This window comes from Mustela lutreola, chromosome 3 (genome assembly GCF_030435805.1).
Source record: "Mustela lutreola isolate mMusLut2 chromosome 3, mMusLut2.pri, whole genome shotgun sequence".
NCBI classification, from domain to species: Eukaryota; Metazoa; Chordata; class Mammalia; order Carnivora; family Mustelidae; genus Mustela; species Mustela lutreola.
Genome location: NC_081292.1, coordinates 42,228,677 through 42,244,522, shown reverse-complemented (window position 1 = coordinate 42,244,522; position 15,846 = coordinate 42,228,677). Strand labels below are relative to the sequence as shown.

General features: G+C 42.3%; 1 protein-coding gene across 5 annotated transcripts in view; it reads right to left on the bottom strand.

Moving 5' to 3' along the window:
• Window positions 1-15,846, bottom strand: part of CDH17 (cadherin 17) — a 128,739-nt gene that overhangs the window by 56,945 nt on the left and 55,948 nt on the right. For all 5 annotated transcript variants that reach the window (XM_059166023.1, XM_059166027.1, XM_059166022.1 and 2 more), the window contains exons 2-3: window positions 7,594-7,664; window positions 2,573-2,671 (exon numbers count right to left, since the gene is read on the bottom strand). In XM_059166023.1, coding sequence (XP_059022006.1) covers window positions 2,573-2,671; window positions 7,594-7,664 — 170 coding nt within the window. The remainder of the gene's footprint in view (window positions 1-2,572; window positions 2,672-7,593; window positions 7,665-15,846) is intronic.

The window sequence follows — 15,846 nt, the reverse complement described above, 5'->3', positions numbered from 1 at the left end:
ATTGAGTTAACTGTGATCCAGCAATTCCACTCCTAGGTATATATCCAAGAGAGTTGAAAACATGTCCTCACAAAAAGTTGTATATGATTGTCCATAATAGCATTATTCAGAATAGCCAGAAATGTCCATCAATTGATAAATGGCTATTCAAAATGTGGTATATTTCCATACAATGGAATATTATTCAGCTACAAAAAGGGAATGAAGTTTTAAAACCTGCTATGATATGGATGAACTTTGAAAACATGCTAAGGAAAAGAAACCACACAAAAAGTCCACATGTATGATTCTATTTACATTAAATGTCCAGATAAGCAAATCTACAGGTACTGAAAGTAGATTTGTGTTTGCCAGGGGCGAGGAAGAGAGGAAAATGGGGACTGTTACTCTGAGGCTGATGAAAATGTTCTAGAACCAGATAGTGTTAATGGTTGCACATCTTTGTGGTATATTAAAAATCAATGATTTGTGCATTTGAAAAGGTAAACGTTATGATGTATAAGCTAAATCTCATTAGAAAGAGGAAAAAAATGACCTAGCTCAGATTTATATTATGCTATCTTATGATCTGGAAACCCCTAGAATACTGAGCTGGAGTTAGTTGTAAATCCTCAATGAAGGACGTCTGTGGCTGTTTAGTTCTTTTGTTTTGTTTTGTTTTGTTTTTTAAGATCTCTTACTAACCCAAGGACCAGTCTCACAGGGCAATGAGCTGGCTTTGTGTCTCCCAAACTCCAGGCAAGAATACTGGTGCGAAATGAGGGGATCTGTACCACTGCCCCCACCACTGTAAAGAGGAGTTCGAAACACATCTTACCATGGCTGGGTTTGCTGCATCCTCTCCACATACAAAGATGGACAGGGCATGGTGTGTTCTAACCTCAGCTCTGCTGTTAACTTATTTAAGCCTCAGTTTCCCTATCTATAAAACAAGCAGTTGGTACCAAAAGTCTCCTTGGTCTTTTCTAATGCAGAGATTCTGAGATCTTCATAAGGAAATCCCCTTCATCTCCTACTCCTCTACTCCAACACACTCACCCATAAATAGGAAACATTCAGCCATGGTAACTGGGCTATCATTTCTGGCCAAAAAGAGATAGACTTTGTAAACTGGCCAATGGAAAAAGAACCAAGAAGGAAGAAAAGCAGCCCAAGGGATGGGATCCTTAGAGACTGAAATCATGCTATCCAGCCAGGTACTGTGAGGTTCGTGACTGGGGCATTGTGGTCCTGATTCCGTTCCCTAGAACGTGGACCTGTGCTCACAGAACGCCTACTCGATACTCCCCATCCTCCGTACGTGCTTTTCCCTCTGGCAGCACAGAGCAGGTGTCCATGCGGTGCCTCTGTTGAGCTCCTCTTCTCTCCCTTCCTCACCAAGTGAATTCCTCTCAGACTCCAGAGCTCTTGAAGCATTGGCTATTCCCTCAGTGCATGACTTCCCTGAGTGGAGAGGTCAAGGCCTCTGTAATACACTACAGGACCAGGTGGACAGAGGCACTCTGGGGCCCCCGGCACTAACCTGGTACCAAATGAAAGAAGGGAATGAGGCGGGGCGCCTGGGTGGCTCAGTGGGTTAAGCCGCTGCCTTCGGCTCAGGTCATGATCTCAGGGTCCTGGGATCGAGTCCCACATTGGGCTCTTTGCTCAGCAGGGTGCCTGCTTCCTCCTCTCTCTCTGCCTGCCTCTCTGCCTACTTGTGATCTCTCTCTGTCAAATAAATAAAATCTTTTTAAAAAAATAATAATAAAAAAAAAAAGGGAATGAGGCAGACTTCAGTCTCTCCTCTGTACACAGAACTGCCCAACAAGACAAACACTTGGCCATTAACTGAAGGCATCCCCCTTAAGAGGTAGTCCAGCAACCCTCCATTGCTCCCACAGTACCTGGGGTGGAGGTCATGGGCACACCCCCAAAGGCTCATCAAACCATCTTCAACCATTCCAAGTCCAAGTGGACTTCCCAGCAAACTTCTGGTAAATTCAGGAGTATGTTCTTCTCTCTCCCCATTATATTTCCAGGATTTTTTCAGTGTCCTTGAAAGCTGGGGTATCTTACTCCAATCTACAGGCCACCCCTCAATCTGATGCTTTTCTCAGTTTTCTGACTATAGGAGATAACCACCTCCCAGCATGGTCAACCCATAGACAAGGGCCCAGGGATGGGTTCAGAGGAGCAAGTAAGGAAAAGCTACCATTCCAGGGCTACTCCAAAGAACCTGCTTCTTCCAGTGCTCCAAGCAGCATCCTCGTTGGATAGACAGATAGTAAGATGGCCATTCCACTCCCACCCTAGGGGAGAGGCAGAACCTAGAGGCACCAAGCTCCCCACCCCAGGGATAGGAGCACTCCCCCGAGACACAACTGAAGAAGTCTGAATGAGAATGCCATGCACAACCTCTCACAAGACCGAGGTCACCCATCTCTCTGTTTAACTGAGCTTCTGAAATCATTCTTTATAATGAGATCTGCCATGCCTCTATTTTATTTCCTGCTATACAGTAGATTAAGGAGTAAAGTCCACTGTGAGAGCCTATAAAATCAAGATAACAGTGATCAAGAGGAGCCATTACCTGGAATATGACTTGACTTGCTTCTTGGCCTTCAAAAATAGAGAAGGTCATGGGTTCCAGGGGTCCACTAAACTTCCTCTCTTGGCTATATCCAGTTGTCTGTTAAAAAAAAAAAAAAAAAAAAGGAAAGATAAAGAGATAATTGGCATACCCGTCCTTATGAATAGACACATGCCTCTTGCTTCCAGGACTGATACAGGAAACACATGATTCTAACCTAGCTCAAAACAATGCAAAATATAGTCAAAACAGGTAGAAAGAGATTTGGGATATTACTGAGCTTCTACGATGTCAAGAGGGCTTGCCACGAGCCTTGTGCTGTTTTTCTCATTCGACCGTTCCAGCAATCACCCTGTGGGGAGAATATTAATGCTCCCATGTTACAAGTGAGGCTCATGGAAGTGAGGTTACTTGCCCAAAATAAATTCTATAAGTGGCTGATGGGGCACACACACAGGGATCTGACGGAAAAGAAGTTTCTATCTTCCCACAATGCCACTCTGCCTTCTACATACCCAACAGCTTTATATCAGCTCCTTCAATCCCCTCTCCTCTACTCCTGTTAGTTTATAAGAACATTTCTGGCAGATTGCCAGTACCCTACAGTTCACAGTCACTTCAAGAACAACTGAATTTATAAGGGAGAGAAATATGTAGATGTGTTAAGCCCAGTGCTTACTCAGCACACTGTTCCATGGTAGATTTTAATCAAATCTGAATCTGAATTTGAACTGTGACTTCAAGAAACACAGTTTTAACATTTGATTAACAATTTATACTCATATAGGAAGAAAAAAAAAAAAAAAGAAAACAAAACGTTTACTTCAAACAGTAACCCTACGATGTTTCTAAAGCCCAAAGCCCCTGAACTTGACAGGCAAGCAGACTCTGCAGACCCCCAAATCCAGGCTGGAGTAGCAGTATGTGGTAGCTGGGACAGGGAGAAGAGAAATTGGTATGTGCTATGCCTGATCAGTCCTAAGCAGTTAATCCTACAACAGCCTGGGGACACATTCTTACTGTTAGCTCTGTTTTACAGGCGATGAGACTAAGACGCTGCGAGGTGAAGCAATTTGCCAAGGTAGAGACAGGAAGCAGGATTCGAACCTATGACTCTGCTATGGGTGCTCTCAGCCACCATGCCCCACCACCCACCAAAGAGAGCAAAAAATGGCCAGGACAACCTGGCAGGAATACAGGGGCATCACTCTCACCATTCCCAGCCCAGGAGGATGGGGAACTTACCACAGCAGCCCCTGCCACTCTCCATCTCCTACCACAAATGTCGCTCTACAGTGAAGCTGAACATGACAGGCAGCACACGGGGAGCTCAGCCAGCCATCAACCCACCCAGAGAGAACACCCTCTAGAATGAGGGACTCGGCACCAATACCTGATGCTTGTTTCCCCTCCCTTGAAAAGCCAAGAGGTCTCTTTTCCAGACTCCCCTGCAGCTATCAGGGCAGCCAAATGACCCAGTTTTGGTTCATGAAACAAAAGGTGACAGCTGCTATGGGGCGGGGGGTGGGGAGGGTTGGTCAAGTTTTTATTTTCCCAATTAAGAAGGACAGATGTGGCTGAATTTGCCACCCCCTTCCCTGTTGCTCTTGCTCAGACAACGGACCTCATGTTTATGGCTGTGGTGGTCCTCATGAAACCATGAGGGGACAAACCAGCTCAAATATTGGGGGAGCCACGAGAAAGAAGCTCAAGTCCCTGGTAATATCACAGAAATGCAGAACCCACCTTGGGCTGCCCACTTGAGGCTTCTTGTTATCTGAGGAAAATGAACTCTCCTTACTAGAGCTGCTCCAAAGCTGAACTTCCTGTTGCCTATACCAAAAGCATTCCTAACTGACAAAATAATTTTATAGACTTCTAGCTCATAACTCCTTTTAGGGACTATCGTGCTCTGGGGTCTCTTTCTCCCCTGTACTTCTTTTCCACACCTCTGGAGGGCGGAACACAAGAGCTGGGGACAGATGTCCAGGCACTGCCACGGTTGGTACAGGACAAGGATGGCCCTTCCTGTGAGGCCACTAGTTAACAGCAAACTGCCTTCGTCAGCTTTCAGCTCACGTCAGCAAGGGCCAGTCATTCAGCAGTTCACACCAGTCCGCAAGGGCATCCGGACGGAACTCGCATTAGTCAGTCTCTCTCAGTGGCAAGGTTCAAAGTTGAGTTCTTGTAACAGGGCAGCAAATCTCCCTTCTTGTCATTAACGTGGCTATCTGAGCTATAAAGATTTCAAACTGCGCCTGCGTGTGTCATGAGTCATCAAGTCATACTGCCAGAACTGGGAAGGACGGTGTGGGGGGAGCTTGTGAAAGAAAAAGAGGGTCTGTGCAGGAGTTGAAGGGATAATGCCCACCATCTTGCACAAAGAGATCGAAGGAAGAAGGCAAGGGAACGGAACGGACACTTCTTAATGGTTCCTGTGCAACAGTTATGCGGCTAGACACCCCCCCACCCCCACCACACACACACATATCATTTCTTCCGATTCTGAGTATCTCCAGAGAAGTCCCACAGCAGAGACAGATAATGTGGGATGAAACCAGCTCTGCTAAACCACCAAGCCCCAACTCTGAGCCTCACTGTTATCCTGCCTTCCTGGCTGGCAAAGGACACACGCGGCTGCCAGAGCTGCCTGCCTGGTAGCCGTCCTCATCACACTCTCCAGCAAGACTTCTCTGCAGGGATTAGAAAGTATTTATGCCACCAAACTCTTCTTCCTTCTAGAGAAAGTATAGTCCCAGGCAAAACTCTAAAGTAGGTGGCTTCTCCTGGATTTCTCTGCCTCCCTATTCAGCACCCTTTCCCAAGCCCGGATCACTCACTCGCTTTCTCTTTAGTGCCCTTGCAATATATTCATGCAGTGTTTCTCACCCCTGTGGAAACCAGTGCTCAGAAAAGAACAGGAGAGACACTGGGAGTATGGGATAAAAGACTGGCAAGCATTTTACATCGCTATCTCTGCTGAATAAAGCCTTATGCTGAAGGAAAGCTCCAACTAGACTTCCGGTCTTCATATGAGAGGGCTTGGAAGCAGGGATGAATGGAGGCAGGAGAGAGAAGTGACTCCATCCTAATGCCCCTATGATCCCACCCCACAGCTAGCACCCCCCCCCCCACTTCCCACCACCAGACACATATGCGCACATGGCTATGTCCGGGGAAAGGCTCTTGCTTCCAGCGGGGCTTTGGACACTATTTCTTTCTCTAGGTAGAAGTCCCACTGCGTTGAGATTGGAGAAAAGGAAAAATCACATCCCATCTTTCATTCAGGAAAAAAAAAACATGCATGTCCCATTCTCCGACAAGATAAGCCCACTAATATCAAATTATTGTGACAGAATCTTCTCCTAGATCTCATTGTTTCCTAATATAAGTCCATAATTATGTATTGAATTTCTACCCTACCCCTGGCATGGTGCTATGTAATGAGGCTACAAAACATGATGAAAAGATAGTCCTCCTCATGGAAGTCAAAGTCCATATGAGTGTAGACACTGACTATTTAAAATGCTGCAGTACAGGGGACTTGGGTGACTCAGTCAGTTAAGTGTTTGACTTTTGATCTCCGCTCAGATCTTGATTTCAAAGTCATGAGTTCAAGTCCCCATTGGGCTCCATGCTGGGTGTGAAGTCTACTTTAAAAAAAAAAAATAAAGGTAAAATGCTATAGTAATAATAGTAACAGCCAATAATAATAATAGTCAATATTTTTCCAGTGCTTAGACTGTGCCTGCTACTGATACAAGGGCTTTATAAATGCATTGTCTCATTTAATTGCCACAACAACCAATAAGGCAAGTACTCTTATTAGATTCATTTCACAGGGCAGAAAACTGAGGTTCAGAGCTTAAGTTACTCACCCAAGCTCCTATCATGAGAAGTGGCAGTGCCTGTTTTGTACCCAGGACTGACTTCACTACTACGCTGTGATAATACAGATAGGTAAGGACATTTGAGGGATGAGAAGGGAGAGAAGTCAAGAGGGGATGTTTGACCTAGTTCTTATACAGTCCTAGTGACAAGCTTTGAGCCCCAGGTCTGTGCAGAGGCACATTGTTCATAAAATGTGAACTGTAGCTCCCTGCCCCACCCCCAGGAGGAAGGCTCTGCTAGGTTTATGAGATTGGCTCTATTTCATTCTATAAATATTCTAAACAGCGAGGGCTCTAGAGGGCTCTCAGGAACTCAGAATTCAATGTTATTTTGGGGTCCCAGAAGAAAGGAGCCATGATTTGAGATGTGAGGATCTAGTAACTTCCTTCTAAGAGAACCAAATCCTTCCCCATAAGCTTGCTTCATAACACAATGGATTGTTGGGCAAGTATATGATCTTTGTGAGCCTCATGAATAAAACAAAGTTGGCACCTCACTATCTACCCAAGATTGAGGGCTGGGTCTCTCTAGGTTCCATCCAGCTCTAACCTGTAGAAGCCTGTCATTGAGAGAGTTGGCTCCACAAACGGCTAAAGACAACTCTGACCAGAAAACTCCAAACCATATATGGGAAGAAAAGCACAGAGCAGAACAGGGTTGGAAATAGAGAAAATGCTTTTCTTAATATTTCAGTGGTACTTTTTCATGGTCAAAGTAAAAAAAAAAAAAAAAAAGCCAAGATTAAGGGAAATAAACTAATATACACATACATACACAGACTATATATACAAATACACTTTTACAAATACTAATTTATGCTTCAGTATACTTTTCTTTCTAGTTCTCTCAGCTGTACATGAAGGTCTAAGTATGATTTAGATTTGTTTTAAACCTGGCCCATTAAATGGTACTGGCTTTTAAGAGCTGAGAAAAAGTACCTCCCTGGTTGAAGGATAGACATATGACTTGTAGCCATTTCACTGTAAATACCACATTAGGACAAACTACGGGTCCTTTGTATACAATTTAATTTTGACAGACTTTTTTTAAGTCATAATAATTATTGTTTCCCTGATATGAGATAGAAAACATCAGAAAATACTCTAGTAACTAAATAACGAACATCTTACCAAATAAAGCATAAGGAGACACAAGCAATTCAGTTGGGCTTGCATCATTGTGGTTTTCTGTACTGAAACTCCTGTGAATAAACCAGAGATTAAAAGCAATTAGTTACCAGTCTGTTAAAATCACATCTTTCCAGCCAGAAAGGATCACTGGACAATATCCAGTTATAAGACAGCTTCTTCTTTTTAGGGAATAACCCAGTCTTCCAGAAGCTTCACAATACCTTATGCACAGGAACCCACAAGTCTCAAAGGAAGCTCATGGTAATTCCATTTCTTTAACTGCTTCACTTTATTATAATCTTCTCCATTTACAGGTCTTAAATGATAGAAAAGAAGTAAAGTCTTTACTTTTATTATACACATGAGAAAGATATGTTTTGGCAAATGCCAGAATAACTAGATACTAACATTTTAGAGGTTCTGATGCAAAGCTGCAAATACATGAGATTCCTCAAGCAGAAAGAACCCAAGAATGTTCAGAGTCCTTCATTCAAAGACCTCACCAGCCAGACTTTGGTCTTCTAAACATTGTTGTTAACTAGGCAATACCCCTAAGGAAAAAGCATACTTTGTATTACTCCAAAAACAATCAAATAACCAAATAAGAATCCAAATTCTGTCCTTATTCTTTTCTGCTCGGTATTATTTTTTTCTTTCTTGAGGCTTCACAGTTTTTAGAAATTACAACTTTCACCCTGAGATACCTCATGACTAACTGATTTTAAGCTCTGACATAAATTTTCTACATGGCCTATAAAGCAAGGTTGTTGCCTGTCATGGTACTGGACTGCCAAAACAATACCAAAAATCGACAAAATGAGAAATGCACTCATTTCACTAAAATTCCAATCACTTCGTTATCTCTAGGGATTAAGGACAATCCTGTTTCATCTTTTTCTTTCTTTTTTTTTACATTTTTCTACATTGAAGTTTTTATTATGTTTTATTAGTCACTATACATCATTAACTTTTGACGTAGTGTTCCAAGATTCATTGTCTGTGTATAACACCCAGTGCCCCATGCAAAATATGCCCTCCTTTAACTTATTGATATAATCAGCATGAAAAAGTGGTAAATGGTTACTGAAGTTCAAACCACCCTAAAAATGTAGCCCTTGAAATTTTTTTAATTCTTTGCATTTGGATAGCTTATATTTGTACTTGAAAAAGTTCATCCTGTTTTAGCCGCACAAATGCCACAAATGCCCTGGGAGATAAAGATAGAAATAAAGCATTTATTAAGTATCAGCTATGAGGTAGACATGGGGAGGGGCCTTTGCAAATAGTATATGGTCAGTGGATTCTGAGTCAGAAAGCCTGGACCAGAAACCCAGCTCTGCCTTTCACTAGCTGTGCTGCCATGGTTATACCACTTAATTTCCCCGTGCCTCAGTTTCCTCAAACAGAAAATACATACCAATTGCTCAATAATAAATGTGTCAGTTTCTCACAGAAACAATGAGTTAGGAAATGTTATACTTATTTTATACAGAAGGACATGGAGGTTCAAGGTTAAGTGATTCACCCAGTACATAAGTAGGCAGGGACGGTTGTCTTGCTTCCAGCCAGACCTGTCAGATCCCAAAGACCCAAACCTCTTTGAACTCTTTCTATGCTACTGTACATAGTGTGGGAGCTGCAGAGATATGGATGTAGGCACAAAGAAACAGATATGTAAAATGTATATATTGTTTCTACCTGCTAAGTCCATGAAGCATCCTTTCCCAAGGTTCTCTAAATATTTTAAGGAAGAGCTAGGGTTAAAATCCTTAAGGACAGTCAAATTCATAAATTCTGTGAATGTTTAGAAATTAGCTTTTGCAACAGAATTAATTTGGTTGTTGTGTTCAAATATCATTTTAGAATTGGCTCATTATCTTCAACACAAACAAGACATTTTTCTACTGCTTTCGACGGCTGATGTGGTAGGGAGACACATGGAAATAAATAACAATGCCAGGCTCTAGCATACTGCAAAACGAAATATGTAAATGAAGAAATTATTCAGTCTAACTTGTTTTTGTTTTGTTTTGTTTTGACCTTGCAAAATGCACGTGATTAGCTTCTAAGAGAAGTAGGAATAGAGACACTCATGGCACATTTGGGGCTCATTCTTCTCAAGCTCCTCGGCATTCAAGAGCTTTCAAATACTGGTCCCCAACTTAGTCTTCCAGTCTTCTCTCCCACTCCCTCCCCGCGCTCAGTAACACAGTCTACCCAGATGGACTCTGCACCCTGAGCCTTCCGGTCTCCCTGCTTTGACACTTGCTGCCTACCCCACCCAGCACAGGGCCAGCTGGAAGGGATGCACCATCAATATTTGCATCAGGAAGTTGGACTGAGCTTGTCCCTCCTCACTTCTATGCGTACTACTTGTCATACCTTACCTCCTGGGTCCAACAACTTGTTCGTTGATTTCAAAAGCATTGAATTATTATAAAAAGCTTCTCTGTGCTAAGCCCTGGGATAACCAAATAAGGCATACAGAGTCTGCCTTCAAGGAGTTAGAAACCAAAACTTCCTTCATGAAATCTTTGCTGATTTCCAGCCACAAGGGTCTTACTCTCGAAGCCCCTCATACCGGCATTTTTATAAAACATTTATTTATGTATCTGTGTTATCACCTGTGCTAGAAAGCAAAATCCTTCAAGGCAGAGGCCTTATTTTAAAAAGTTTTTTGACCCTCTCACAGCTTGTCATGCGATGCCTTGCGTATATTAAGCCCTCAACAGATGTTTGTTAAATTCTAAAACATTTTAATTATCTAAGAGAGATAGCCTATGGATTTACCCAATCTTTAAGAGCTTCCAGAATAAACATAAAATGTTCAAGGAAACTAATTTGAGATTTAAAGATTTGTTTTGATGCAAAGTCACAGATTTTTATTGTCAATGAAAAGGGTCGCTTCTCTTTTAAATACGCTGGCAGATTTCTGTGCAGTAAACAGGTTAAGAACTGGTTGATACATGTCATCTCTTCTGGAACTGATTTTTCAGTGCTTTTAATCTCCCAAAGACATATACACTGAACGATAGAAAAACACATACAAATAAAACGAATGCCTTATTTTAGTCAGATGCTCAGACCACCATCTGGGATGTTTTAAGGAATCAGGAAAGTGAACATAGCCATGCACTTCTCCTTTATTTGGTCATTTACAGTTAGTCTCATCCCTCACAGAGAGGTTTCCAGGGGGAAATGGTGGTGATTGCTTTTTCCACCTCCATACCTAGGCTTCCTTGATTCATGTGCAGACCATTCTACAGCACAGTACCACTGTTGGGAGCACGGACCCCGGAGTTCGACCAGCCGGCTCCCTCACGGACTTGTATCTGCTCACCCTTAAGCAGGGATGATCAGGGTGCCTCCCTGTGAGATTTATGGGGTTCAATGAGTTCCTGTTTTAAACAGTGTTTGTTAAATAAAAATTCATTCTGCCACCCCCATGTGCTTCGCCAGAACTTTGAACATTGTCCTACGGAATGTCTCCTCCACAGTCCCTGGCTGTCGGTGGCCCTGACAATGAGACAACCCAAGAAGCAGCCTTCACGGCAATGTCCTCATGGCCCAGTGAAGCAGTGAGGCAAAGCCTTCATCTCCAGGCATATGGGCAAACCACACTAATGCGGGGATTATGCCTGAAGGGAATTTTAGCCTCTTAGACAGGCCTTGCCTCTATTTCCTCTTTGCATGGACATCATCCCACTAATGGGTGTCACATCCTGGATCCTAGTATTGCTGGAGGGAAAGCACAGCTTACAACTGAAACCACCTAAAACGACCAAGCCACACACACCTGGTGGATTTCGTCCCCAGCACCACTTGGAAAAGGACTGGAGCACGTTTCTAGATAATGGAGTGACATTTTATCTGAACTCCCTGAAATGGTTGATACAACCATCTGCTAGGAATTTGTGTTATTTGTTGGGGTTTCCCTGAGGCACAAGGACTGAATTCAGACAGTTTCTATGGCAACTATCTGAGAGGCCAAACACATCCTTAGCAACACAGGTCAAAGGTTTTTTGGGGGGTGGGGAAGGAATTTTGAAAAGCCACCACCACTTGCTTTTAACCGTGGACCACTGACAAATACACAGTCAGGGCTGCTGGCCTTGCTGCTTCGGGCTGATGCCCTGATTCACCACAGCTCACAAAATACACATCTCCCCGCACCCTGCATCTGGGTCCAGCCTGAACAACAGTACAGAAGCAGCTAACACTTACTGAAAACGACTTGCCTGGCACCTGCTGCGACTTCTCTATGTGTTACCTTACTGATTTCTCATGAAAACCCTATGAACCAGAGACTATGGAAACATCTGCCTCTTAGAGAGCAAAAATCAAAAGGTGAGGATCAAAGAAGTTGAGAAATTTGCCTCAGATCACACTGCCTGGCTAGTTCTACACCTGTGCTCTTATTCATAAAAATAACAAGACATCTGGTATCACTTTATCCATTATACACCTTCCAAAAATTCAAAAAATTTCTCTTTTTTCTTTCTCTTTCTGGTTGTTTTTTGTTTTTGTTTTTGTTTTTTTGTTTGTTTGTTTTTTTTTTTTTTGAAGGAGGAGAGAGAATGTGAGTAGAGGAGGAGCAGAGGGAGAAGGAGGGAGAGGATCTCAAGCAGACTCCACACTCAGCGTGGAGCCCAACATAGGGCTTAGTTTCACAACTCTGGGATCATGACCTGAGCAGAAATCAAGAGCCAAGTGTTTCAACAACTGAGCCACCCAGGAAACCCATTTTTTTTTTTTTTAAAGATTTGATTGACTGATTTGAAAGAGAGAGAGAGCATGAACAGTGGGGCAGAGGGAGAGAGACAAGCCAACTCCCCACTGAGGAGGAGAAATTTAGACACAGAGACACACCGGGAGGGAAGACAATGTGGACCCACGGGGGAAGACGGCCATCTATAAGCAGAATGGAGGGGCCACAAACAGACCCTCATAACCCCCGGAACATAACACCTTGACTTTGGCCGTCTGGCCTCCAGAACTGTGAGACAACATATTCTTGTTGTTCAAGCCACCCCCATCTGTGGTACTTTGTTACGCCAGCCCTAGCGAACTCTTACCCCAAGGAAGTCTGGTTTTGAGTGAGCAAGGCACCGCCCTTGCAGGATAGAGGTGGCCAGAGACAGGCCTGTGTTCAGTTATCACACAGGCAGTGCCCATGGCATCTCAGGGGTCCCGTCAAAGCTTGATTAATTCTCCTGCTGGGTTCCAATTCCTCCAAGAGGCATTCTTAGACACTCTAGTCATTTCCCCATTTATCTGAGTAAGGACATGGAATTCCTACATCCCAGGTCTCTAAACCTTCAATAACTCAACACACAAGCATTGATTTTTTTTCTCCCCGTTGCAAAAAGCTCAATGATAGGCAAACCTTAAAAAGACGTAGTCATCTCTCATCCTTTAAAAAAAAAAATAGAAGGCATTAAGGGCTTTGAATTCAAGTAATTTACCCTGCTCGAAGGTTGAACTATGCATTTCCAAAGAACAAAGAAGGTGCAGGAGGACAGGACTAGAAAATTTGTTTTCAAATATCATAGGTGATGTGGGCAGGAGGGGATGTACTAGAATTCATAATACCACCAGGACCAAACAGCACTACATACCCTGTGCACCCTTTATTGTACCTCTGCACTGTATATTGCTAACATCAGCATAAATTATAAAGCAAGGCCAAATAGGAATAAAGATCAGATTAAAAAGCCTGCTCACACCGTTGTTCATCAAATAATGTTCAAATCAATCATGCCTATCTTTTGGGTCTCACTCGCAAATCTCTGGCACCAATTATATCTCTTACGGTTTAGAAAAATCACAGGAAGATCTGACCGATTTGCACTCTTGACAAATTAGAGACCCAATTAAAGTGGCCATTAATAAGCTAGAAATAAACAGGCAGGCATAAAAGCAAGGCTGCTGTCTTGCATTTCAGACTGATTTTGGAAGAAAGAAGACAAGTAGGGAAGGGGGTCCCCCACCCTAACACACAAATGTAAGTCTCTTACTAAGCTTTTGTAATACAGATGTGCCAGCTTTTTGGTATATGCAAATCTGGATTTACACACATACAGAACTGAGGGTGATTATTTGTTGTATCGATAGGTTCAAGGTCAGATGAACAAGCTCATGAGAGTTACATGCAGGCCCCCTCACCAACAGGACTTATAAAGTTTTAAATCTATATGATCAATTTAAGTACAAATTACTACCATAATTATTTTTATTAAAGAAAAAAAGGAGATCTAAGGAATATTTTGAGACCTGTGTTTAAGCTTATCCCTGGCTAGATTTCATTCCACCCAACACTCCCTAGAAGTGAGTGAGGGAAGGGGAAGCTCCCCTCAGAGCCACACAGAGTGCCCAACCCTGAACAAAATGATAGTTGGGGGAGGTCAAGGGAAGGAGGTGCCCTCATGGGAATAGATAGCTATCTAGAGGTGGTGCTTCCCTGACATCTCAAGCAGCCTGGCAGCAAGGATGTCAGTGCTGAATTCCCTCTGGTGTCCAGATTTACACCTCAGAAACCCCAGGAGGAAGCGAGGGAAGAATTTACTTTCCTCCACACGTCAGAACATCATAAGGGCCTTCCCTGGCCTAAAGAGGAAGACAGGAATTACTATTTCTCATAAAAGATGGCTTAATTATTTTTTACAAAGGGTTTCCTCATGTATTATATTATGTATTATGTATTATTTTGACTTATAAAGCATACAGATCAGCATTTTGTCAAGATAATAAAATCACACATTCTGTCCTTAGAAAATCAGTATGAGGTAAATCTGAATTAGATTTCATCCCATCAGGTTTAGATACAGAGATTAAAAACAAAACAAAACAAAATCCCTAGACACTTGCTGTAGTACTAGCTCATTTATAAAGTAGCCCAGAGACAAGGATTCTCCTGACAAAAATGTGCAGTCGTGCAGTGTGACAGGTTCAGTTTCCAATCTCTGTAGTTAGATCACAACTGATTACTGGGATGGGCAAGAGAATCAAAGAAATATAAATTTAATCCTATCTCCATAAAGAACACCATGCCCCTATGAACTTCACTCATGACTTAGCTTTGTATAGTTGAAAAAAAAATTTTTTAATTAGCTAGTATTTTATGAGCATGTACCAAGTTAAGCACCTTGGACAACTTATTTAATTTAAATAGCACAATAGTCCTGTAAGGTAGGTACTGTTGTCATCATCCTACAGAAAGGAAACTGAGCTCAGAGACTTTGAGGACAGGGTGTCAGTCTGACTGCAGAAACCAAGCACAGAACACTCCCTCTGAGGAAGAGGTGCTCATCCTTAGTTTAAACATTCTTAAAAGGCACAAATCTACCATTTTGACTGCTCTTTGTCTTTTGGAAGAACACAAGTCTTAATGTTTGAAGATAATTAAAGTGTGGTAAGAAGTTATTTATTCAGACTATCATGGATGAGAAGATTCACAGTATGTGAGTCTTCCAGAATCTTTTAAGAGAAATTGAGTTTTCTTTGTGTCATATACACAATAACCAGGTAGATCTTGGGCTGTTATATATGCTTAAGTGAAAAATCAACTTCAACCATTAAGTATATATGTTTTTATTACATTAATATTTAGTGTACCTCCATAAACATTTCTGTTTGTTCTCACAAGTAACAAATAGGTAGATAGATATTTCTGTAATAAACTGAGGTACCTTTCTCTTGTTGAATCAATGAGTAGACCACAGAATGAGCCCCAGTCTAAGTTTGAGATAAGAGATTTCTGAATGAATCCAATCTTATGCCAAAAATTAAATCTATATATGCCTATCCGTGTAAACTAAGACCCATTAAAGCACCTGTATATAGGCCTTTGGAGAAAGGGACACGATGATTCATGCTCAGCTTTCCATCTCAGAGTCATCTCTCTTAACATGGAAGAAAAGTGGGGGCACATTCTCTTTTCCAGAAAGTTCTTTTGACAACAGATTAGGAAGTTTAGTTTCTGCCAGCATATATTTTGCTTTTTATAAAAGAGAGGAAAAATGGGTGCCCAGGTGACTCAGTCGGTTGAGCATCCCACTCTTGGTTTCGGCTCAGATCATGATCTCATGGTCCTGGAGTTTGTTGAACTCCTCATTTTGCAGGAAGTCTGCTTGAGGATTCCCATCTTCTCCCTCTGCCTCAACTCCCATTCACAAGCGCGCTCTCTCTGTCTTTCTAAAGTAAATGAAAAATATCTTCAAAAAAAAAAAAAAAAGAGGAAGAAGGGAGAAGGAA